A 26987-nucleotide genomic window follows, 5' to 3' on the forward strand; every position below is an offset into this window, starting at 1 on the left:
ATGAATAAGTGACAGAATCACCTGAATTGCCTTGAAAGAAAAATAATAATCCATTTAATCATTTTCAATATGGCTGGAAAATTCCTCTTTCCATTTGGAGGCCAGTGTAGGTTATCCAACTGGGGATATGTTTTCTGCACTGAATATAACATACATATCAACCCCCACTCATCTCCCCCTCTAGAAAGTCTTGGGTATGTGTCATTCTGCTCACAACATCAAAGGTTCTCTCATTATATGTCAAAACAAATAAGTGCTGAGAAAATGGTAACAGCTATAGATGTTTTACATTGATTCCTTCTCTTTATTTGCTACCTAATTGCTATGTCTAGTTTTGATACTAATTAAGCTGCTTTAAAAAAAAACATTTATATTTGGTTTTCCTTAGCTAACAGAATCTTAATCTTAAACCCCTGTAGTTAATTCCAGTGCTCCTTTTAATTTTATTTAAAAAAAACCTTCAGGACTTGATTTTAATATTATTAATATTATTAACTAGCTAGTTAATTATTAATTAACTAAAAATTAACTGAAGTTAATATTATTAACTCTTACAATCCTTTTTTGTAAGTCCCCTACAAATGAGGATACTTTTATATAAGCAAAGCTTACATATAACTAATTATTCTTTGACTAATAGAATACATGAAATCTATTGGACAAATGTGGTCCCAATTCTATGCAATTCAGAAACATCTTAAGATTGATCCCACCAAACACAATGGTGACATATATGGTGAGACTTAAAAAATAAAAACCACTTTCAACACTATTTTATTATACACCATCTAAGAGTCCCTCTTTGAAGGAGATGGGCACTTCAGAGACATGAATATATATGTATGTATGTATGTATGTATGTATGTATGTATGTATGTATGTATGTATACTTATGTCAGCATTGTGTTTGGTGGGATCAATGCTGGATGGCATATAATAAAATATTATAAAATAAAATAAAATTGATTCATTTACCTAAGTATGCCTGATATCCTAGGAATTTACAGAATGCAGGATGCAGAGAGAATAAATGTTTATATTGCATCCCTTTAAATTATGTTTACAAAGCACCTGTACTTTTGTTGCTTTGAAAGAAAAGTAAGTACTATAAGGAGAATTCAGGAGCCGCCATTACTGGGGCACCTAGACTGCATGAAGAGGATTTGTTAAGAGAAATATTATTCCCTTTATTATTCTGAAGAAGCAATGGTATTCTTTCCTGAATAAGAGGGCAAGCGTCTTGTTTCGGAAACAAAGATGCCTGAACTCTTAGTTTTCAAAACAGAGTTGAAAAGATTCTAATCCCAATAAAGGAGAATATTTGTAGCTCAGGTTGAAATAAAAAGTCCTTGATGCTCTCTGAGCTTGGCTGTTCTCTTGCAGACATTTCATTACCCTAACTAGGTAACAAAATCAGTGCTAGGCTGATAATGTTACCTAGTTTCGGTAATAAAAACATCTGCAAGAAAGCAACCAAGTTCAGAGAGCACCAAAGACCCCTCACAATCTAATCCTGGGGTGTCAAACTCACATTGTCATGGCGGCATCACATGATGTATCGGGACTTTTCCCCCCTTCACTAAACTGGGTGTAGGCATGAAAAACATGTGACGCATCCAGCCCACGGGTCAGGAGTTTTACAGCCCTGCTCTAGTCTATTCTCCTTAGTTTAGAAGATGGAAGCACTCTAAGCAGGCATCCTAAAATTATTTTGGTGAACAGTAGATTAGTGTGGATTATAGGAATTACTTTTTCAGATACTATGATCCTGGCTGCTGACACAGCATACCAGCAAACAGAGTAAATCCAATTGTTCTTTCAAAACAATTTTATCCAGTTCACAGATTAACCTATGATTCTCTAGGTGAAGGAAATAATTTGGGGAAAATAGGATTATTTTTTTTAGAATAGTAGTTATGGCTTCATTATATGCAATAATTTTCAGGGGGCAGAACATCAGGATATAAAACTTTCTAATAATTATTTCAAACCCAAATGAAGTACTGTATTGTCTATTTTTGTTTCCTCAGCACCCTCCTCACTTCTGAACAAGAGATTAAAGATGCATTTCTCCAGTACACAGCAACAAAATGTTGCTATAGGACTGCCCCCGCAAAGCATTTAAAAGTCCAGAAACTAACTCCTCTCAACACATACAGAGTACGTACCACAGTTGTATCTAGGGAACTGGACATTTCTTGGGAACTGAACTGTGGGAAGTCTGGCCTGAACTTCAGCAAAGCGGCTCTTAGGCTGCCCCAGTCAAGTTGCTAAATGTCTATATTTCTAACATTGGTCCTTGTTATACTTTCAAGTTTGCCATTTAGCACTTATGAAATGTTACTCAAAAATATAAGTACACCTTCAGTTGAAAACCAACACTGAACTTTAGAGAGAAAGTTCAGCATGAAAAAATCTATGTTTCCTTTAAAATGTTTTCATCTTAGCGATGAACATTTGGGGTAACTGTGTGTAAGATTTTACCACACATGTGTATATATGTTTGCCAGTGTTATTAATTTCCAATTAAGAAAATGTTTTAAGAAGGTTTATCAAATTAGTTTCACTGGGACTGGGAAGCCCAAACATCTAAATGTCTAAATTTTCCCATTCTTAATATTAAACACGTGTGGATATAGATGATATAGATAATCAGTGGTGGGATTCAAATAATTTAAAATTAATGAGCGGATGGGTGGGTGTGGCCATGGTGGGTGTGGCCAGGGGGTGTGACAGGCAGCACTAGGTCTCCTGCAACACCCTGGGAGCAAAAATGGGTCGCAGGGGGAGGAGCTTCCCCAGTGCCCCATTTTGGGCCTAGTAGGCCTCCTTGCAGACTCCTGGGAGCAAAAACGGGCCACATGGGGGATACGCTGCACCCCTCGCACTCCGTTTTGGGCCTAATAGGCATCCCTACACTTACCTGAGAGTCAAAGGGGGTGTGTGGGGACTCCTGGAAGGGCAGGAGCAGCCAGCAATTTAACAACCGGTTCACCTGAACCAGTCCTAACTGGCTGAATGCCACCAGTGTATGATAATATAGGTGTAAATATAGATGATATAGCAAAGAGAGAAAATGAGAGACATGTTCAAATACAAAACAATATATACAAATAAAAAGGAAGAGACATAATGATAAAAATAAAATATGATTTGAAATTGATATTTAATAGCAACTCATTTGTCCATAATGAAAATATATAGAATCAATTAACAGGCAGAGAATGGATAAAGATACATCATCAGTTTTGTTGTATTCCATGCCCATGGTAAATAAATTTCAAGATTTTCAAAAAACAATAACTTTTTGAAATTGTATGAACATCTTTAAATGCTATATAATGCCTCTTTCCCAAATCATACTGACAACATTTTGAGGCAACTGTAGAACAGATCCAAATTATATGTCCTCATCTACTTGGAAGCATCTGCTCACATCCTGGCAGGACCACCTGAATTCAAATGCACATTTTCATGAATTTGTTTGACTATAGTGCAATCCCAGAGAATGATGAAGCTCCTTTAAGATGGCTCTAAGAAGTATGGTACCATTGGGCTTTGGATTCAATATGTACGCATTCCTATAATCAAGTCAATGAACTTCCTTGCTATTCTCTAGATTAGGAGTGTCCCATTTTGACAACTTTAAGACTTGTGGAGTTCAACTCCCAGAATTCCCCAGACAGCCATTGAATTCTGTGAGTTGTAGTCCACAATTTTAAAGTTGCCAAGGTTGAACATCCCTGCTTTATATTATGTATTTATTGAAAGGTTCCAAGGGCATCTATTGGTATGTGTAGATGGTGGTTTAAGAATCCAAAATCAATATCTGTAAACAAGTTTGACCTCAAACTTCTAACAACTTAATTGTACGGGAGCAGTTATTTCATGGTGAATGAAAGCAGTTTACACTCTCTTGAATAATTAAAAACAAAGCAGTAATTGCTTTGTTTCAAACCATTAGGGGTGGGTTTTAGAATTTCTCAAAACGTCCAGAGCCAGATTCTCCTAATTGTTGGCTGAGATTTCCACATTAGAAGCCAGTTTGCTTTCCAAGGATGGTCATTTATCTTCAAAGAATTAAGACTTTAGTTTCAAGTTAATGGATTATTTGCTGTTTTCTGTTCTCAGTATCGGTTGGAGACTTTCACAGAAAGTAGAGATACACATTTGGCTAGTGAATGCTATTATGGTGAGTAACTGGGGAATCAGGGAAAATTTCCAGAATCCCTTTGAACTTTTAATGATACTAATCCAAATAGTCATATATTGGTTACATTCTAACATTAACATTTAATGGAATGAGGGCCAAGCGCAGGTTGTCCTCAACTTACAACCATTTATTTAGTGACCATTCAAAGTTGAAAAAAATGATCGTTTTTCACATGACTGTTACGGCATCTCTGTGGTCACATGATCAAATTTTGGGTGCTTGCCAACTGGCACGTATTTATGACGGTTGCAGTATCATGAGGTCATGTGATAAACTTTTGCCATCTTCCAACAAGGAAACTCAACGCGGAAGCCAGATTCGCTTAACAACTGTATTACTAACTTAACAACAGCAAAGATTCATTTAACAACTGTGGCAAGAAAGGTTGTAAAATGGGGAAAAATTCACTTAACAATTGTCTTGCTTAGCTCAGTTGTGGTTATAAGTCAAGGACTGCATGTACTGGATGGGACCAAAACATTCTCTCTCTCCCTCTCTCCCTCTCTCTCTCTCTCTCTCTCTCTCTCTCTCTCTCCCTCCCTCCCTCCCTCCCTCTCCCTTCCCCCTTCTCTCTGTCTCTCTTCATGTAAAAAGTTAGTAGAATTATTCATTGCACATTAATATTTTCTCCCATCATACCAAGCAAGCTTGTTTCAGCTATCAAGGTCACTCTGGCTGTTCCTTTTCATACCCAACTTAATTGAATGAATGGACTTATTTATCCTGAAAAGGCCTTGAAGGTGAAAAATAGAAAAAAAACAAAAATGCAGTTTAGGAAAACTGCCACAATTTTTAGGCATTTTCCAATTGAGGAAGCAATAGACGATTTTACTTTCATTTCTATCAGCAGAGATATCGACAAACATGTACATTCTTTAAAGGAGAATATTTGCAGCACAGGGTTAAAATGAAGAGTCCTTAGTGACCTCTGAGCTTGGTTATTTTCCTACAAACATTTCATTACCCAAATTAGGCAATATAATCAGTGTTAGTCCTTATAATGTAAATCCTTATATAGAACTGGATCAGTGGTGGGATTCATTTTTTTTTAACTGCAAGTACTCTGGGTGTGGCTTTGTGGGCATGGCTTTGTGGGCATGGCTTTCTTGGCATGGCATGGGAAGGATGCTGCAAAATCATTAAATCCAACAGCTCCCTCCCCATTCCTGGGGGAAGGTTACTACAAAAACCCCATTACCTCCCCACCCCACTAACCTGCTTTCCAGCTCCATTCTCCTGTTCAGGGGAACGAAAGAAGAACAGCTGGGAGGCAGCGGGGGCAGGGGCAGCCTATTTGCCGGTTCTCTGAACTACTGAAAATTTCCGCTACCGGCTCTCCAGAACCTGTCAGAATTGGCTGAATGCACCTGTGAACTGCATTCATTTATGCTACGCTTAGATCAGACTGAACAACCCACCCTATCATATCGGAACTCCCCCCCCCCTTTGCTAAACCAGGTGTGTGGGCATAGCCAGTGCATGACACATCTGGCCCACCAGCCGGGAGTTTGACAGCCCTTCTATGGATTGTCTGTAGTCCTTTCAAGAAGGCAGCCTTTTAAACTGCGGATAGAAAATTTTAAAAAGAACAAAAATGTAAAAATCCGATTGCCTAGTTGGCTCCCTCCTTATTGTAACATTTCCACTTGAATGAAAACAATGTGAAGATTCTCTTCTCTGAACTGATGACTTTGTTAGATACTTGTTCTAACTGCAGTGGTTTCCACCAAGGTCCTCTGTTCCGGCGGGAACAGAGGTTTAATCCTATTGGTCGAAGGGTCTGACAGCTCCCTATAAAAGGGCTGCTGTCAGACTCAACCTTCGCTGGATTGTTCTCACTTGTTGTACTTAATAAAGAGCTGTTGTTACCGTTAAGCCTGTGTGTGCCTATCCATTACCCAATCTAACAGCCTCTATGGATTACAATACAATACAATAGTAGAGTTGGAAGGGACCTTGGAGGTCTTCTAGTCCAACCCCCTGCCTAGGCAGGAAACCCTATACCATTTCAGGCAAATGGCTATCCAACATCTTCTTAAAGACTTCCAGTGTTGGGGCATTCACAACTTCTGGAGGCAAGCTGTTCCACTGATTAATTGCCCTCACTGTCAGGAAATTTCTCCTCAGTTCTAAGTTGCTTCTCTCCTTGATTAGTTTCCACCCATTGCTTCTTGTTCTGTCCTCGGGTGCCTTGGAGAATAGCTTGACTCCCTCTTCTTTGTGGCAACCCCTGAGATATTGGAACACTGCTATCATGTCTCCCCTAGTCCTTCTTTCTCTTAAGCTAGACATACCTAATTCCTGCAACCGTTCTTCATATGTTTTAGTCTCCAGTCCCCTAATCATCTTTGTTGCTCTTCTCTGCACTCTTTCTAGAGTCTCTACATCTTTTTTACATCGTGGCGACCAGAACTGAATGCAGTATTCCAAGTGTGGCCTCACCAAGGCATTATAAAGCGGCATCAATACTTCACATGAACTTGATTCTATCCCTCTGTTGATGCAGCGTAGGACTGCGTTGGCTTTTTTGGCAGATTATTTGGCAGATTATTTGTTCATCATTTCGATTAACATATTTATTTAGAGGATATCACTAAGAATACTTTTGTCAAACCACAACATTATTTTTAAAAGACAGTCAGAGCAATTTGAACTGGGAGGTGGAGAATGAAGTACATCATCTGTTACTAAACTCTTGTGATGGGCAGTTTGTGCAAGGAGGTTGAGGGCAGGTCGTGCAAGCAGATTTACTTGCCTTACACGATCCCTTACTTTCCTCATCTGTTGTCTATCTCTTAATTCCAGTTTGGGGAAGAAGGCCTAGGAAAAAAAAACACAACAGGAATTCAAGACTTTATATTATCAGTTTCTTACAAATTTTATTTATTTATTTGTAAAAGTTACACGCCAGCCATCTCACTGCCAGTGCCTCTGGGCAGTTTATCACATCCTAAAAGCAAAAACACAAAACATTTAAACATTAAATATTAGCAGAAATTAGATAAATCGGGAACCAGAATACAGCAGGGTTGAAATAGGATCTTCTTCCTAGTCTCCTACCGTCTCCATCATAGGATGTCCTCATTGGAGCTCCAAATAAGATGAAAGTCATCAAAACCTGTGAAGCTCTCAGGCCTCATTTCCATTCCTTGTCATTGGTGAGGAAATCCTTTAGAGCAGGGCTGTCAAACTCCCGGTCCATGGACCGGATGCATCATGCGCTGGCCATGCCCACACCTGGTTGAGCAAAGGGGGGGGGGAGTCCTGATACATCACATGATGCTGCCATGATGACATGAGTTTGACAATCCTGCTTTAGAGCTTCTCAGTAAACATTTTTAGGATTACACTTTAAGCACCTAAATAATTCATCCTTTCTTTTTCTTCCTTCCTTCCTTCCTTCCTTCCTTCCTTCCTTCCTTCCTTCCTTCCTTCCTTCCTTCCTTTCTTTCTTTCTTTCTTTCTTTCTTTCTTTCTACCTCTTTCTTTCTCTCTTTCTTTCTCTCTCTCTCTTTCTTTCTTTTTCTGCCTTCCCTTTTTTCTTTCTTTCATTCCTTCCTCCTGCCTTTCCTCCCTCCCTTCCACTCCCTCCTCTCTCTGTCTTTTTTCTTTTTCTGCCTTCCCTCTCTTTTTCTTTCTTTCATTCCTTCCTTCCTCCTTCACTCCCTCCCTCCCTTCCACTCCCTTCTCTCTCTCTCTTTCTTTTTATGCCTTCCCTCTCTTTTTCTTTATTTCCTTCCTTCCTTCCTCCTTCCTTCCCTTCCTCTCTCCCTTCCACTCCCTTCTCTCTCTCTCTTTTTTTTTCTTTCTTCTTTCTTGCTGCCCATCTTGCCAAGATAACCTTGGGTGAGGGTTCTTGGTGCTCTCTGAACTTGATTGCTTTCTTGCAGATGTTTCATCACCCAAATTGGTTGTTTTCAAGAAAACAACTAGGCTCAGAGAGCACCAAGAACTCTCATTTCAATCCTGAACTACAAATATTCTTTATTGGTGACTCTGGGTGGCAAATAAGTTTAAAAATAAGAATTTATTTATTTATTTATTTATTATTAATCCGATTTATAGGCCGCTCCCTCTCCACCAAGGGACTCGGGGCAGCGTACAATTCATTACACAACAAATGACAAGGAGGAGATATACAAAAACATTGTACAATACATAAATAAATAAATAATCATTAGTTAAAAACAACATAATGCAATTAAAACAATTAAAATACCCAAATCAAACTTAATTTAAATTAAAAAATTATCCAGGGGGGATTAGCAAATATAGTTACAATTCAGGCCAGGCTGGCTAGTTGGAACAGGCAGATCTTGAGCTTCGTGCGGAAGGAGCGGAGATCGGTAGCTGTCCTAATGTCGGGGGGGAGGTCATTCCAGAGGCCTGGGCCCATCACAGAGAAGGCCCTACCCTCGGCGGCGCCCTCTGGCATTGCTTAGTGGACGGCACCCGGAGAAGTCCCTCTCTGTGAGAGCGAATTGGTGGCAGGGATGTATGGGGCAGGATACGATCCCGCAAGTAACTAGGTCCTGTGCCATGGAGCGCTTTAAAGATAGTGATCAACACCTTGAAACGCACCCGAAAGACTACAGGAAGCCAGTGCAGCTCGCGCAGGAGAGGTCTCACGTGGGAGTACCTCGTACTCCCCATCACTGCCCGTGCGGCCGCGTTCTGGACCAACTGCAGTCCTCGGGTGCATCTCAAGGGAAGCCCCATGTAAAGAGCATTACAGTAATCCAGACGAGACGTCACCAGCGCATGAGTGACTGTGCGAAGGGCATCCCGGTCCAATTGGGGGGCGCAATTGGCGCACCAGGCGAACCTGGTGGAACGCCCCCCTTGCCACGGCTGCCACATGGTCATCCATAGACAGCCTGGCATCTAGGAGGATGCCCAAATTGCGCACCCACTCCACGGGGGCCAGTTGCTCGCCCCCAATGGCCAGCGATGGAGTCAGCTGGTTGAACCGAGAGGCCGGTAGCCACAGCCACTCCGTCTTGGAGGGGTTGAGTTTAAGTCTGTTGTCTCCCATCCAGACCCATACGGCTTCCAAACACCGGGACATCACGTCAATGGCCTCGTTGGGGTGGTTCGGGGTGGAAATGTACAGCTGAGTATCATCAGCATACAGGTGGTATCCCACCCCAAAGCCATGGATGATCTCACCCAGCGGTTTCATATATGTGTTGAACAGGAGAGGCGAGAGGACCGACCCCTGTGGCACCCCACAAGTGAGTGGCCTCAGGGTCGACCTCTGCTCTCCCGTCAACACACATTGCGTCCGGTCGGAGAGGTAGGAGCAGAACCACCGTAAAACGGTGCCCCTTACCCCCAACCCCTCCAGCCGGTGCAATAGGATACCATGGTCGATGGTATCGAAAGCCGCTGAGAGGTCTAACAGAACCAGGATAGAGGAACAGCCCCTATCCTTGTCTCTCCAGAGATCATTTTAAATAAATTTGTTAAAATTAAAATAACAAATGAACATAATAAAAGAGGGAAAAAGAAAATAATAAAGGCCACCAGTGGTAATACCTTCAAAATAATGATATACTGAATGGGCTCCATTAACTTCCTGACTCCCATGCCTGGGTTAGGGACAGGGCTAATCTGGTTTCAGGTGGTTGGGTGTTCCATAGGACAACTACCAAGACAGAAAAACTGTGCTTCCTGGATCCCATTAGATAGCTTTCCTTAATTAACAGGATCTGGAACATGTCCTTGCTGTTGGATTTAATGGGGTGGGTAGAGAAAATTGGAAAGACATCATATCCCCAAATATCCTGAGGTTGTTGACGGGATCTTGAGAAAAAATATTTATGTTTATACATCCTATTTAGAGACTGCTCATCTCCCTCATAGAGTGACCCTGGGCAGTGTATTTTTAAATGTGTTTTAAAAAATTGCTACAGTATTCATACATGGTATATTATTCAACTTTTTTAAAAAAAATATGTACTGCTTAATGGAAGTTTATTAAAGCAGTATACATCATTAATTGTAGCTATGTGGTTGTCTACTTTCGAGGCCAAAATACATAAAGGAATGCAATTCACAATAATGCTGTTTTGTCATTTAGTTACTGATTGACTGAGGAGGGTTGTGTGTTTGTCTTTCAGGTGGATTTGTGGACTCAGCTGAGGTTGCACCCGCGCCCACCCCCTGGGAAATCTCTGTGGATCCACCTCCCTTGTTTACAGACTGTGAAATGCATATCCCAGTGCCCCACTCATATTCCCTGGGGGTAAAGCAAATATTTCTTACTCTTTACTCTTCTTAGAGTTACAGTTTATGCTGCTTTTCTAAAGTGTGTTCAATAGGGCAACCAAGTCAGTTTTATGAATACATGGTCCACCAGAAACAATGGTTTTTTCAAACATGGCAACTTAAAGATGTGTGGACTTCAACTCCCAGCATTCCCCAGCCAAGTTTGAAAAACATTGAACTAAACCAAGGGTGTAAAACTCGATTTCATTTAGGGCCACATCAGGGTTATGTTTGACCTTGGAGGACGGGGAGGCCTGGCTGGGGCTGGGCGTGGCCAGGGTGGGTGTGGTCATGATGGGTGTTTTACACAGGCTCAAGATGCGCTTTTCCCCTTCTTTCTTTCCACGGTAGTCCTGGGCTTCCAGAAGCACTCTGCCAGCTAAACATGGGTCGTGTGGAGGCATCAGTAAGTCCCCCATGGCCCGTTTTCAGCCTTCCTGGCCTTCACAAGCACTCTGCCACAAAAAATGGGCTGCGCAGAGGCCATGTGGGCCAGTTTTTGATATTTCCAGGCGTCCCCACAAGCCAGATTTAAGCACCCCCATGGGCTGGATCTGGCCCGCCGGCCTTGAATTTGACACTCCTGCACTAAATGAACCACTTCTAAAGGAGTCCTAACAACAGCTCTAGAAAACACAACATATTTCTTGGGCTATCTGTTCAAGTTATTGTTTAACTGGTTACTCCCACTTTTAAAGTATTCTTAGAAATGTTCAATATTTTGAATACTGTTGCAATCTTCTAAATAAGAAGTTACTCCTAGAATATAAAATTATTATTGAAATGGTTTTGTTGGCAGTTTGTTAAAGAAAGTAGGTAAGCATAAGAATGTTAAAGCTCATGAGATCATTGGGAAACAGATATAGAATAAAAAATAAATCACAATAAAATGCCACCTTTTAAAGATAAGTTGTTAAATATTCTTAAATCTAACTAATAGTAAATCCAAGTAAATTCTGAGTAAAGTAAGAAGCTACAGGGTTCAAAATGCTGCCTTTTGAACTCTTGCACAAATAGTACAATTAGAAAAAAAGTAAACATATGAACCATATAACATTTCATTGCTATTATTAGCCTTGAGGGATTCAATTAGTATGTAATGTGTGGGATTTTAAATAGAAATTATGGTTTTTCTGTAGGAAAATTAATAGTTCAAGGGACAATTGCTTTCTGAAATCATTTTGGAATTTCTCTTTCTTTTTATTACATCGGTAGAGATATCCACAAAACTCCCATAGAACATTTGATATTTGTGTATTCATAGTTAGAATTGTGTATAGTTTGGAGGAAGCTTAGGGCATGATAAAATGGATTAACCATATGGATGTCAAAGAAAAAAATATGGGAAGGAATCTGTTGTCTTCTTGTTGAGGTCTATTGTTATTTTAAGAAAAAAAATAATAAAATTGATTCTTAGGCACACTAATTCTCAAGTGAAGTAGGATTATCCTGTCAACAAGTCTTTGGAATGATTTGCTTACGTGTCTTTTCCTTTACTTTCAGAATTGTCAGAACTGCAAAGGGCGTGGTGCAATTACGTGCCAATCATGTAAAGGAAAAGGCACAGTAAGTCAGCACAAGGAACATTACAATATTCCTGTCAGCTATCAGTGTTTCCTTTTGTGCAGAAATTGTGAGTAGAAGGAATATATGACCATCCCAAATCCAGAAAAATAGGTGATACAAATACAGGTGGTCCTCGACTTATGGCCATAATTGTGCCTCAAATTTCCATTGCTAAGTTTTTAAGTAAGTTTGCCCCATTTTACGACCTTTCTTGCCACAGTTTTTAAGTGAAGCACTGCAGTTGTTAAGCTAGCAAGAGGGTTGTTGAGTGAATCTGGCTTCCCTCTTGACTTTGCTTGTCAAATGTGATCACATACACAAACACACCCGGGGGACACTGCAACCATCAAAAATATATGCCAGTTGCAGTGGTGGGTTCCTGATCCCATTGAAAATGATACAGTGCAATGGGACCCGGCATCCACTACATGAACACACTTGCGTACTTACTGCCTGCGATGCTCCAGCTTCTTGGCAGAGCGTCGCGCAGGAGCTGTACGCTCCATGTACATGCGTGGAAGCCCCAAAGAGCTCAAATACCGGTAAGGAGTGCGGGCGGGTGGGCCTTCCAGAGCACTGTACCGGAACGGTACCCGGTGCTCCCGGCAGGCACCGGTATGCCCGTACCGGGGCGTACCAGTCGTAACCCACCACTGACCAGTTACCAAGCATCTGAATTTTGTTCATGGGTATGCTGCAATGGTCGTAAATGTGAAAAATAGTTGTGTTACTTTTTTCAGTGCCATTGTAGCTTTAAATGGTCACTCAACACATGGTTTGTAAGTCAATACGTGTAACTAGGCAATTTGACTCAGTTTGGATGGTTATATTTAAGCTTCAAAATGCAGTTAAGAGCCCTGGTCTTTCATTCATAAAGGGAAGGGGCAAACTACAGTATGTGTTTTGTATCTATAGGATCTATCTATCTATCTATCTATCTATCTATCTATCTATCTATCTATCTATCTATCTATCATCTATCTATCTATCAATCATCTATCTATCAATCAAATTTGACTGTTAACTTTAGACCAAATGCAAATTATGAAGGATTTTAAAGGTGATGGCCAGCACCTTATAAAGAAACCAGAGCTACCGTCATCATACAGTATGTTCTTGAAAAAATAGAGGATTATCTGAAAGAGGTAGATAAAGATTAAAAAACTTAATTGTTTGTAGCTATAATATTGGTGTACAAAGGAAAATTTAAGAGCAAAGTGAAGAAAATTTAGGAAAACGCATATTCTAATAAAAATATCTAAAATGTGTAAATTTATTGTAAAAAGACATTGCAATTTTTATATTTTTCATATATATTTGAAAGGCAGTCCTAATGGCACTATTTATATGGTAAAAGTTAAATAAAGGACTAAAGAGAGTTTCTGAAAAATAAATTTAAGGGACAGCTTTCTGATTTAAAGACTGCCCTTTATAAAAATAAAAAAAAGGATGTATGTTCACTGAATCAGAGGTGGGTTGCTACCGGTTTGCATCTGTTCGGGCAAACCCGTAGCGGAATTTTGGCCTGGGTCGCAGAACCGGCAGTGACCCAGGCTAGCTATGCCTCCGAAGCGGTTCCCCAGTTGCCGCGGCATGTTGTTTCGGCATTTTTTAAATATTCTGCGCATGAACTGACCTATTTACAGGCAACTGCACAAGCGTGCGCACTGAACTGGCAGTAATGCTGACAGCAACCCACCCCTGCACTGAATCGTAAGCCATCTGAAAAGAAGCTTCTCTCTCAAAGCAGAGCCTTGTTCCCTGTTGAACTGAAGGGTTGGCTTCTTGGCTACCGTTCTGAGAAGCCCCCAAATACTCATTTAAAACAGGTTTTCTTTTTAGTATCTTTGACGCTGATTTGAATGTCACTGGTCTTATCTCGGGTTTGATGGCTTTTATTGCAGACCACCAAAAATAATATGGAACTTCAGCCACTTGTTGATGATGACATTACTGTTCTTAAATAAATAAATTTAAGTTATACTGTATTTCCTCAAATATAGAAAAAGTGCTCGGCTTGTAATGGGACTGGGTTCAATTCCTCTGACTACAATTCCTGCTCGTGGTGTTCGGGCTCAGGAAACAAGCGGTAAGCTTTGCTTCAATCCAAACTTCATTTCTATTCTTATGGTAGTTTTTATCTAGGTCTTTCAGAAAAGATAAATATGTGGGTGTATAGATATAGATAGTTATAGGTATAGGTCAGGGGTGGAATTCTGGCCAGCACTACTGCCAGTTCGCTCGTGGGCATGCTTTACACACGTGCGTACATGCATGCACTGGATGTGCATTGCACGTGCATGCACAATTCAATTAAAATTCTTCACATGCGCAGAACAAAAAAACCAAGATGGCACCAGCGGCTACCAGAGAACCAGTTCGGGGACATGGCAAGTCTGGGTCGCTGCCGGTTCCAGTGACACAGGCCACCATACCACTACCGGTTTCGCTGAAAAAAGCCTTAAATTTAGCAGAAAATATTTTTTTCTGGTCCAGAAGTATAGATAACACAGAATTTTACAAGCAGGATTGGCCATTGTATGAACCCAGCATGTGGCCATATAGATCAAGTTCTTTGGCAGCTATCTAAAATGGAAAGTGGTCCTTTTTTTAGCATAATTATTAAAGAATTCTTTTTGATAAGATGATTGAAAAGAAAGTGATAGGGTTGCAGAATTTAAATAACTGAATTAAATCTCATTTACAACCCATAAGTCCTGATTAGAGATTTTGATTTTATTTCTAATAGAAAATAAGGTGAGTCTTTGCATTGACAACAAAAAGGTATAATGTTTGCTTGGTCCGCAAGCCAAGGTAACGCCAGACGCCAAGTTGCAGTCAAACTCTTTATTAAAAAAATAACGTAGAACTACAAACAAGCAACAAGGGCTGTCTGACAGCCATTTGTAGAACTGCTGCAAGGCGGTCGGCCAATCCGAGGGCTACACTCAACGCACCTGTCTCCTGGCGTGCTGGAACCAATCAGTGAAGCCCCAGCAAGTTCGATTCGGCCCAGGTCGTAAACCCGAGGACTTAACAATGTTCATAGTTGTATTAGTAATGCTAAGCTTTAGTTGTCTCTTATATTTTTGGTATTTTTAAGTTATATCTATCATATTTGCCACATTTTATATTTTACATTGTATCTTTTCTTTTAAACATAGCCATATCAGAGGTGGTATTCAGCAGGTTCTGACCAGTTCTGAAGAACTGGTAGCAGAAATTTTGAGTAGTTTGGAGAATCGGTAAATACCATCTCTGACTGGCCCCACCCCCATCTATTATCTGCCTCCTGAGTCCCAGCTGATTGGGAGGGAAAGGGGATTTTGCAGTAACCTTCCCCTGCAGTGGCATGGGAATGGAGATTTTACAGTATCCTATCCCTGACATGCCCATCAAGCAACACCCACCAAACCATGCCATGCCCACCAAGCTATGTCCACAGAACCGGTAGTAACATTTTTTTGAATCCCATCACTGAGCCATACTATTTAATAATATTAGATGTTTGTGATAGTGATAGATAGTGATAGACACCAATACCTTTAATTTTTGCACTTTTGTACTCTACATTGATGTAGTTACTGATGGAAAATTTAGTTTTGCATTATTCTAGACTACTCTGTGAGTGAAATAAAATTATAGTGATAATGACGAAGTTGATGATATCTAATTTACTGTTTGCCAAGCCAGAGAAACTTATAATATCATAGGGTCTAATTCAAACATTGATCTCTCTTTCACAGTTGCTTCAGATGCCGTGGCAATGGGCGGGACATGTGTTACCGTTGCGATTGGAAAGGCATATTGCTATATCATACGGAACTTTCAATCACATGGTAAGATGTAAAGCAAAAGAAAGAATGTTGTAAGTCTCTTTGGTCATCTGGAGGAAAAAGTACATGAAAGAAGGCCTATAAGGGCCATATGTCACTTTTTTGTCCCAGTAATATATTCCCCAATATGACCACCCCTATCATGGATACTTGGGTGCATAAGATTTTGGATTACGCATATTTTGCCAGAGTGGAGAAGCAAAAATTTTTCATAAACTACAAACTACAGTATGTAGTTTCTCCCTTCATCTAAGTTATATTTCTTTGAAAATTGTTAAGAGTACAGTTAAGACCATATTTCACAAAGCTTTTGATCTCTGGGCCACAAGATAGTGTTTTCTAATAATTAAGGGGCTGTCACAGAGAAGAGGGGACTTAGTTTACTTTTTTTCCAAAGCAACTGAGGGCAGACAAGAACAATGTGTGAATGCTTGTTAATGAGAGCCCCAAACTAGAAATAAGGAGACATTTCCTGAACAATTAATCAGAGGAATAGTTTGCCTCCAGGAATTGTGGGTGCTCCATCACTGGAAGTTTTCAAAAATAGATTGGACAATCATGTGACTGCGATGATATGAGGTCTCTTGCCTTGAGCAGAGAGTTGGACTAGAAGATTTTTGAGGTCCCTTCCAGCCCCATGATTCTATGTTCTAATAAACCATCTTGTCTATTTACTACAGGGTACTTTACACATGTAATTCGTTACTAGGAAAGATTCCAATTTATAGCATTTCTTTATTTATGCTTTAAAGTAAGGCCCCTTTAAATCAGATCAGATTATAACTTGGGATTTCTGCTTAATGTTCTTTTTATAAAATGAGGAACTGTTCCAATACTAAGTCAGACCTTGTGGTTTACTTCTGTATGCTCTGATATTTTAACATACCTCCTTGAATATGCCTCAGTAGAGTTTGGAATACCATTTTTTTTATTTATCTGACTTTTAATCATTGGAAGAAACATATATTCAGGCAGTTAACTAAATGCATTGTGGAATGGATTCAAAATGCAAGCTGAATGTTTGTTTACTAAACATTATTTACCCAGGCACAATCCCCTTGCCCTAATTTTAAATTAATTGAGGTTTACTGCCAGTAATTGAATTAGGGGATTACAGCCCAAGAATGGACTTCTGTCAGGCACTTATCTGCAACATGTCTCTATAAAATCTAGAAAATATACATGAGATTAAAGTTATACCTTATCTTGTCAAACTTATTTATGTGTACTAAGTCAATTTCACCTTTAAATTGACATCCTAACAAGCAAATATCACTTTTTCCCCCCTCATAGGGAGAACAATATTTTAGAATACACAGCAGACAACAAATCTGAACTCCCAATTTACCATCTGCAGGAAGTAACTGGAAGAAAAATACTTAGTGATGAGCATAACTTGGTAAGATAGATACTGCCACAGATACATATGCAAAGATTACTGGAAGAATATATAGGTGGTCCTTATCCAGCAACCATAATTGAGACTAGCAAGTTGGTTGTTAAGGAAAGTGATTGTTATTGTAAGAGTAGTGATGTAAGAGCTGACCAGCTGCTACGATGATGCAATGATGCACTGATGTAATGATGGGAATGAGTCAGCAGGGTTTTTTGATTGTTATCCCTTTAAGAGCCTATATAATAAGAGGCCCTATTAGGGCATCTCTCTCTTGCCATGTGATCTTCCCTGCTTTAATTTACTGATTGAGTTCTGCCTATAGTATGTAAATGTATAGTATATATTCTTTTGTAGATAAAACCATTTCTTTTTTTTTTCATTTTTTCATTTTTGAATAGACACAAGACACAACAAACACCATAAAACATATTTCATTACAAATTATAAAAAGTGTGTCAATTGGTTACAAAGAACTTTCGTGCATACCTTCCACAGTCATCACCTATAATCCATATCAAATTATATATTTTACATCAAATATATTTATATATATTACTATCATCATACCTCATCCTTCATATGACTATAGTTGTTTTAACATCTCTTTATAACAAATATTCCAAAATTCAATGCAAAACCACATAATGGCATTCCATTGTCTATTTTCAATATCATCCAACAACATTCTATCTTTGTGAAACGTTCTAAATAAAAATTAATTATGTTTGATAACAAAGTTTCTAAACCTCCTTTCTTAATCACTGTTTACAATTTATATCCAATTTCAATATTATAGGCTTTCATACATAACTAAGTTTCAAAACTTCCTTTCATGGTCACCATTTAAAATTTATACCAAATTTTCTCTTGTCGAACCAATATATATGTATACATTATATCATTATCAATTATTTATCTAACTATATCCATGATCAATCCAATTTCAATATTATAGGCTTTCATACATAACAAAATTTCTAAACTTCCTTTCATGGTCACCATTTAAAATTTTATACCAAATTTTCTCTTGTCAAACCAATACATATATATACATTATATCATTATCAATTATCTATCTAGCTATATCCATTATCACTTCATTTTTAACATAATGTTCTAATTTTAACTATTTAGCTAGTATTTTGTTAATAGTTTTCATATCTCAACCTGTATCTTTCCAGTAGTAGTACAATCTTATTTCTTTTGCCTTATGTGGGATTAATCTTCTGGTTATTTTCTTAATCAACTTTGTGTCGACTTCTCTTCACACCTTGTTACTTGTTGCATGTCTTATAAATTCTCGAAACCCTCCATCAGCTTTTTTAATAAGCTTAACTTTGGTTATCAGTAGTGCTTTTGTCAAAGTTCCCCTCCTTAAATCCATCAATTCTTCTCTTTTTTCCTCCTTCTATACCTTGAAATCTGGGGTAGAGCTCCTTTCCATCTCTCTTCCCTTTCCATGTTCCATTCTTTCCATTTCCAACCATGCTCAGATGACTGTCAATGTCCACAGTTATTTTGCCTCTTTGTTCATTTTTTCTTTGGGTTTTTGAGACTCTAACCTCCACTTTTTCCATTAGCTGGCTATCTTCAATTTCATCAAATTTTGCTATATTATCATCTATATTTTCCAATTTCTTCTCAATTCTCTCTGATGTTTCTAATAATTTTTGAATTTCAAACATAATCTGTTGCAATGTTATGGTTTCTTCTTGGTACTGTGTCATTGTCCAATTTATAAACACTGCCACTCTAGTTGGAAAACAAAGCTTTGTTTTTCACTTCTCTCTCGCTGCCAAAGAGACATCCAAAGGGCACCTGCATAAACAACCCATCTTATCTCTTTGCAAGCTAAAACCTTTGAAGTGCAAGGTCAAAATGATCAAAGAAAAGAGAGAGAAAAATATTTCCAGGACTCAGCCTCCAACCTCCAAGTGGCAGTGTAACTTATTTTCCTTCTGATAACATCCTTTCTGATGTTACTGCTCTCTTTATATTCCTTTTATATCCTCTTTATATTCCAAGCTTAAAAGAAACAAGGTTTTTAAAAGGAAAAAAATAAAAAGAAAAAAAATCCCATCCAAGCCAGTATTGTGAAAGTAAAAAAAAAAAGATTTAATCCATAGGTTAAAAAAAAAGTAGTAGAAGAAAAGCCAATACTTTCACTTTAAAAAGTAGGAAGTGTTTGCAAAACTTCCATCCATAGAAGACGATTAAAAAAAGGATAACACACTGTCCAAAATAGCTTAAATTTGCCGCTTATTTTCTTTTCTTTTCTTTACAAGTTTAACTTGGTTTTAATCTTTTTTGGGCAGTCTCTTTTGTAAAAATAAAATTTCCTCACCAGATGGACATACTTTCTCTTTCCATTTTCCTCCTGTTGCGGAGCTGTCCCCACTTCAGCAGCTCGGGGCTGTGCTTCTATCACCGGCTAGAAGAGATTCTCTTGGTTCAATCAGGGACTTTGCGATGTCCCTGAGATCAGCAAGACATGCTCTTCCCTGTCACCGTCTCTTCAGGACAGTTTAGGTCCAGATGGACCACCCAGTGGTAAAAGTATCGGCTGCGATCTAGGAGCTCCGAGATCGCATGTCCATATAGTCACGACGTCAGCTCCTTCTTCTCCGATAAAACCACTATTTCTTACAAACCCCTGTTTGCTGTTATTGCTCCTGGGTTGTCTCACATAATAAAGCTGTGTGCACTCTGACAGTTATGAAAAACTGTGACAGTGCTTATGATCTTATTTCAGTGTTCTTTTGCTTTACAGACCTACAAAGGTAATAAATATGAGATTTGGTCATAAAATTATTTTTCATCATTGTAATGTGAGGATTGGTTGTAAAGTGATTTTTTTTCATCATTGTCATAACTGCAAAGAGTCACTCCAGGTACTCACTAAACAGGGCAGTTGCTAAATGAGGACTACCTTTATTTATAAAAGAATATTGGAAGATAGAATGTAGACTGCTCTAGAATGCTAGAACATAGTGCTAGAGTGCTCTTATTAGTCATTCAATCCCTTGTTCAGTTCAAGAATCTATTAAAGCGCTCCAAAACAGATCTCTCTAGTCCATTATAGAGTTTTTCCATATGTATAATAGCAAGTCATTTAGCTCAACATTCCCAACTCTGACTGGAGTAAGCTCCAATGTTTCAGAGATAATTTTTCTAGTCTAATTGGAAGATGTTGACGATTAAATCTGGAAACGTTTGCATGCTTCTGGCGAAAAGCATAGTTTAATTTTGCATGCAATCATTTAGACCAGTGTTTCTCAACCTTGGCAGCTTTAAGATGTATGGACTTCAACTGCCAGAATTCCCCAGCCAACATATATAAAGTTGCCAAGAATAACAAACACTGACTTAGACTACTCATGTCCTCTGTACAAAAAGATAAGACAATCACAGCTACGTTTTCTTAAATTTTTAGTGATGAATGTATGCTTTTTGGTATACAATTCCAACCATTTACTGAGAGAAAGTTGATGGTTCTATGCAGTCATGTACAGTAGTTCTGTCAAAAGTGCTAAATAATCTAATGCAAAAGTGTATTCTGTGGCCTTTCTCTGCATACCAGGTACGTCCCATAATTGAGTTCCCAGAATTATGCATTAAAGACTATTCAAGGTCAAGCATTGCTCAACACAAAATGATGTTTGCTTCAGGTGAGCATCGGATTTTGAAACAGGTGAGTGCCAAAGAAAACAACTGCATTTTAAAAATGAAACATTATTTTCATTTTCATTTATTTTCATGTTTACTTTATTTAAAAAACTTCTTGACTTACTAAGCAGCTCTTTTGGTTTTCTCCCCAATATGATTTGAAAATGTTTGTGTGAGGGGATATTTCAAGTTGATGAAGAATTTCTCTTAGATTTATCTAATAATTTCTCTTAGATTATTCTGAGTTAGATTATTCTTCCTTTTCTTTTGCAGGATGTTCTGCAATCAGATTATTATTATTTTTTTGCATTTTTCAAAGTGTAGTTTTCTTATCCTTTATTATTTTTAACTGCTGTAACAATAAAGCAAAACCTTACTTTAAGGGATCATTAAGAAATAGGGTATTTTAACCCCCAAATATCCATATAATCTAACTTTACAGTATATTATATGCCTCAATTTAGGGCAGTTTATGTCACTTGCATAATGTACTTATGTAATGGCACAAGTTACTACAAATTACATAAATAACAGCATTTGTTTACTTCATAATAAGACCCATATAATGGAAAGTGATGGAAATAATGCAGGTTTAATGAACTATTCAGATTACTTCATATACAATGAATTATTTTAGGAGCTGTCTGGATGCACATTTTGTCCATTGCATTTAAAGTCTGCATTTAAAACCGTACTCCTTTACAAAAAAGGTTTCATTGTCCAGCAATCAATCAATCAATAAAAAGAAAAATAAATAATATATCACTACCAATATTTTATTCCAAAACAACATGATGCTCAAGAACCAAACTAACTTTTGAGGCAAAAGACTTCCTCTTAAAAAAAAAACTAAAACGAAAATTTACCCTGTTTTTCCCAAAATAAGAACTCCCTGGATAATAAGCCCAATCGGGCTTTTGAGCGCATGCGCTAAAATAAGCCCTCCCCCCAAAAGAAGCGCTACCTGAAAATATTGCAACACAGCAGCAGCCATGAGGTGACCACGCTCACTGCCTCCTGCACCTCAAAAATAATAAGACGTCCCCGAAAATAAGGCCAAGCACTTATTTTGGAGGTCAAAAGAAAATATGACACTGTCTTTTTTTCAGGGAAAGATGGTATTATTTCCATAAGACTTTGATGGGGAATTGGGAAACTTCATCTTTTTCTCATGCCTTAGATAACACGGAAATAATGTTTAGTTATTATCTAAGCCCTTTTCCCTGAAGTGCGAAGGACACACTTTTAATAGTGCTAAACATCAAGAAATTATTTCTCCAATAAAGGAGAATATTTGTAGCTCAGAATTAATATGAGGGGTCCTTGGTGCTCTCTGAGCTTGGTCGTTTTCTAGCAGTGCTTGATTTCATAAACTAGATAACATCATTAATGTATCATTGATATTTATTTTAAAATGCACCTAAAAGTCACAATCCACAAGTTGGCCTGAATTTTTGTGAAAACTGTTCTTCTGATAATATCCCAAAATGTAAATTTTCAAATGTTCTTTGAATTCTTCAGTTCACAAATTGTAGTGGTCTGAGCTAAAGATTGTTGAAGGACTAAAACAATGGCATGCTGTTCTTTCTTCTAAATAATGTCGCATTAATTTCTCAATTGTGTTTATATTACAGAGATATTCAATATAAACACATCTCCCTCCCCAAAAAATAGGCACACTTGTTCCAATTGTTTTGGCAGAGTTAAGTTACATGCTTGTGAATTATGCATGGAAACAGAAATTTGTTGTTCTTTCTTATTTTTGCCTTTATTAAACAACAAGCAGAAAGGAAAGGAGGGGACCAATGAGAATTAAAACAAAAACAAAAGAAACTAGAGTTTTCCACCAGCATGTTTTTCTGAGATAATATTTCAACCGATGTATGTTGCAAAGATTACACACTGACAAAGATTCTAAATTTATAACACTTGCATCCATGAATAGTGAAAGAGCCGCTTGGTCAGGGAACTGACTTAACTGATTTCCATTACATGGAAGCAAAATTGGAGGTTGTAGATACATTCATCGGGTTTCTCTGTCTAGGAATTAGGGATTGTACTTCTATCTCTCTTCTTTCCACCTGCTTACAAAAGTACCCCTTGTAATATGGGAATGATTTCAGCAAGCATTATTTATTGAAAACATTTATATAACTGCCCATCTTAGTTCAAACTCTGGGTGGCTCCGAATCAACGGTTAAAACAACAATATTAAAATAAACTATGCATATATCTATTAAAAGATAGCAGGGTTCCAATATTTGAGGACCTGCCACAGAGAGGAGGGGGGGTCAAACGATTTTCCAAAGCACCTGAAGGCTAGGCAAGGAATAATGGATGGAAACTGATCAAGGAGAGATTCAACCTGGAAATAAGGATAAATTTTCTGACAGTGAGAGCAATCAACTAATGGAACAGCTTTGCCTTCAGAAGTTGTGGGAGCTCCATCACTGGAGACTTTCAAGAAGAGATTGGACTGCTATTTGTCAGAAATGGGGTCTCCTGCTTGAGCGAGGGGTTGAACTAGATGACCTATAAGGTCCCTTCCAATTCTGTTAATCTGTTAAAAAAATCTGTTAAAACCATAACCATTGAAAACTGGCACCAAGCTTCCAGATGTGAAGAAGTGAAGGATCGAGATAGGAAGGGGCCTTGCTGAGATACTATTAGAAGAAACCCTAAGGACCACCATGAGGCTTTCCATTCTATTTTCCCTTAAAAAAATAAAAATAAAAACTAGGCTACAAATGGCTTTTTTGCGAGGATTGGCCTCCTCTTCCCCTTCTGTCAGGTTCCCCAAAACAAAGAAAGTCACATTGTGACTCTTCTAAATGGATTTATTTATTTTCCTCACCTATAGATATCTTGCCAAACAAAAGCAGACTACCTGTACCATAAAACATATATCCTGGGAACTATTAGGCAGGAACCATCTTCACCCTCTTTCTCTCACACAAACTATCTAAACTGTGTTGTCTTTTGCTTCTCTGGAATGCACTCCCTTCCTCTGGACAGCATTTCATCACACATTTCCATCCTCAAATTTTGAATTACATCTCAGTACATCTGAGTTTTAGGATGATGGGGAGGCATAAAAATGGTTCTGGGATTAACACAGAGTTTGCAAACCATTCGTTCCCTTTCTCATCTTCCTCCAGCTAGATATAGGATGCCAAGGGAACAAAATGACCTATATCTCACCATGTACATCAAATTCCAATCGTTTTGTATGCGTTTCCTAAGGAAAAGGAAATATGCAGAGAACAGCACTCACACACTGGGCTAATAGTTTGCTGCTTTTTTATTTCAATGTGTTCTAAACAAGTAATGTCCTCTCAAGGTGATGTTCCAAAGAAAACAAGATGAGTTGCAAACAGGTGTCATAGCCACATCAGAATTGTTGTTTTCAGGGCTGGGCTGCGGGGGGTCCACAGGGGTTCAGAAGAACCTCTAGCTAAGATTCTGTGCAGTTCAGAGAACCCCCAAATCCGACTCCTGGCTGGCCCTGTCCACCCCTCCCCTGCCAGGAGTCCCCATGTGGCTCATTTTGGATGCAGGTAAATGCAGGGCGCATGGGAGGCATGAGTAGGGCAAAAAATGGGACTACTGGAAGTTTGGGAAATGGGCCCATTTCTGGCCTCCAGAGGGCCTCCGGACCCTGGGGAGGCCATTTCGCTCTCCCGGAGGCTTGAGGAAAGCCTCCAGAGCCAAGGGAGGGCAAAAATGCCCACCACCATGGTGCAGGAGGCTGACTAGGCCTCGGCCACCATGGCCACATCCACCCAGCAACCTGGCAGAGAACCCCTTGCTAAAAGTTTCGAAGCCAATCCCTGGTTGTTTTGACAAAAATGGTCTGAAAACATAAACTTTTTTTTTATTTTCTGTTAATTGCCAATCTTATGTCTAAATTGCAGAGTTTATATTTGAAGAGGGTATAAATGATCTCAGAAATATAACTCTTTTCCCCCCTTTTTCAGAGACAAACGGTTGAGCTGGTGCCACTCACAAAAGTTAAATATGAATGGAAAGGCAAACCTTACTCCTTTTATGTCTTTGGCAACGAGAATAAAGTCTACAGCGAAGACTACCCTGCAAAATGCTGCTGCTCAATCTTGTGAAAAAGAACAAGTTTTAGTAACAGTCCCCTATCAAACTACAAAAGCTGTTCCTTGCTTTTAATTTCTACAGCATCTCTCTGGATTCTTTTTGGGCAGGGACTATGCAAAAAAGGATGTTACTATTTGCTCCATCCAGAGGAATCAATTGTTTTCTCTGTCCAAAAGAATGTGTGTCTAATCCATTAATTGGCTGAAAAGTGAAGGAAACTAGTAATTCTAATGCACCTTGAAATAGCATATTTGTAGTTCAAATATTTACCGTACTTTTCGGAGTATAAGACATACCTTTTTCCCTCCAAAAAGAGGGTGAACATTTGGGTGCGTCTTATACACTGAATGTAACCCCACCCCCCACCACCAGAGGCCAAAAACGTGAGGCATGGAGGCAGCGATGGTCTGTGGCAAGCCCTGCAGCCTGGAGCAGCTGATTGGGGATATTATGGCAGTCTGATCCACCCGCCAATCAGCTGTGCTGAATCAGGCTGCAATAAATGCTGAAGCTGACCTGGGTGGTCAGAGACCACAGCAGCAATCACATTCAGAAAGCACAGTAACAGATTCAGCAGGATTCAAAATAATAATAATATACAACACATTACCAAAAGCAGATTTTCCAAAGTAGCAGTAAATACAAGCAAAAAACAATCAGCTTCACTTTCAGTTCTCAGCTAAGCCAGGCTCCTTCCTGTCTCCTTGTTGCTCACACAGCAAATTTCAGAGTGCAAATAGCTCTCATTGGCCGACTTAGTTGCTATGCCTATTCATTGGCTGACCTTGTTACCATGTGTCAGCTGAATACCATGGGTGCTGGTAGGCAGAGGCAGAATTTTTTCTTCTTATTATTTTCGTCCCCAAAAACTAAGGTACGTCTTACACTCCGGAGCGTCTTATACTCTGAAAAATATGGTAGATACTTTTTGTGAGCCTCATTCAGTCATTTTTTTACCCAGAGCATTCACTGGAGAAGTTGTGCATTCCAATGCTGCTGCTCATCAGGGCTGTGTGTAAGAGGCAAGCTTTCCCACAAATAGCTGTATAGGCAGGCTTCTACACCAGTCAGCCTTGTGAGGTCTGCATCTCAGAAATCAATGCACATACCATCATATGTACTATATATCTTCTTCTTTTTTTTTAAAAAAATGGGCAATTTAATGTTATGTTGCCTTTTCTAAATTGGTGCCTCCAGATATATAGGATTGTACTTCTGTACTATCCTATATATCTATATGGCTATATGGCCTTTCCTTTCCCCCTCTTTCCAATTGTATTGTAAATTTAAAATCTGAACTTGATAATCCCTGTATTTTATTAAACGTTCTACTTTTTCAAGATCCCGACTTACCATAAAAAGGCTACATGTTTTGTAAGTCGTTCTTATAGAATTATTTCCTTACGACTGTCCTTTCCGTGTGCAATCATATCAAAAGATCTTCTTTGTGGGCTTTCTCTGTTTAAGGCAAAATGGTATTTCAGTTGCAGTACTCTAAAACTAAACAAACTATAAATCACAACACCCTCTCTATGTCAACACCAGCTCAGTGAAGAGCTGTGATTTATATCAGAACATTTATTATAGTAAAGCAAACATTTTCCACTGTTTATTTGTTAGCTCCCATTTATCCCATGAATAAAGATCTCAGCACTGTTTTGATAAAGTGTGGCATCTTGTTTCTTACTTTTAAAAAAATGCTATTTGTCTGGTTATTTTTATTTATGCTTTATTATTTTACGGTGCAATAATAATGTTTTCTCCAAATGTTGCTCCTTTTCAAAAGTAGATAAATAGAAGACAATGTTATCAGAAAGTAACAGGCTGCTTTGTTTTGTTCTATTTATATAGCACTGTTAGAACAAGTTTAAGGATGTGAGCATAATTGCTTAATCAGGTTTTCAAAGGAGAAAAAAAACCCTATGATTACAGG

General features: G+C 38.7%; 1 protein-coding gene across 3 annotated transcripts in view; it reads left to right on the top strand.

Moving 5' to 3' along the window:
• LOC309398973 (protein SSUH2 homolog) overlaps positions 1–26415 on the top strand; it is a 37210-nt gene extending 10795 nt beyond the window's left edge. For all 3 annotated transcript variants that reach the window (XM_081966341.1, XM_081966340.1, XM_081966342.1), the window contains 9 exons: positions 2031–2160; positions 4132–4192; positions 10336–10460; positions 11987–12049; positions 14053–14138; positions 15796–15888; positions 17179–17284; positions 20862–20972; positions 24925–26415. In XM_081966341.1, coding sequence (XP_081822467.1) covers positions 2031–2160; positions 4132–4192; positions 10336–10460; positions 11987–12049; positions 14053–14138; positions 15796–15888; positions 17179–17284; positions 20862–20972; positions 24925–25065 — 916 coding nt within the window. In that variant the 3' untranslated portion in view covers positions 25066–26415. The remainder of the gene's footprint in view (positions 1–2030; positions 2161–4131; positions 4193–10335; positions 10461–11986; positions 12050–14052; positions 14139–15795; positions 15889–17178; positions 17285–20861; positions 20973–24924) is intronic.
• The last annotated feature ends 572 nt before the right edge of the window (positions 26416–26987 follow it).

Source organism: Natrix helvetica (genome assembly GCF_964273705.1).
Source record: "Natrix helvetica genome assembly, chromosome: 1".
In the NCBI taxonomy this organism is placed as follows: domain Eukaryota; kingdom Metazoa; phylum Chordata; class Lepidosauria; order Squamata; family Natricidae; genus Natrix; species Natrix helvetica.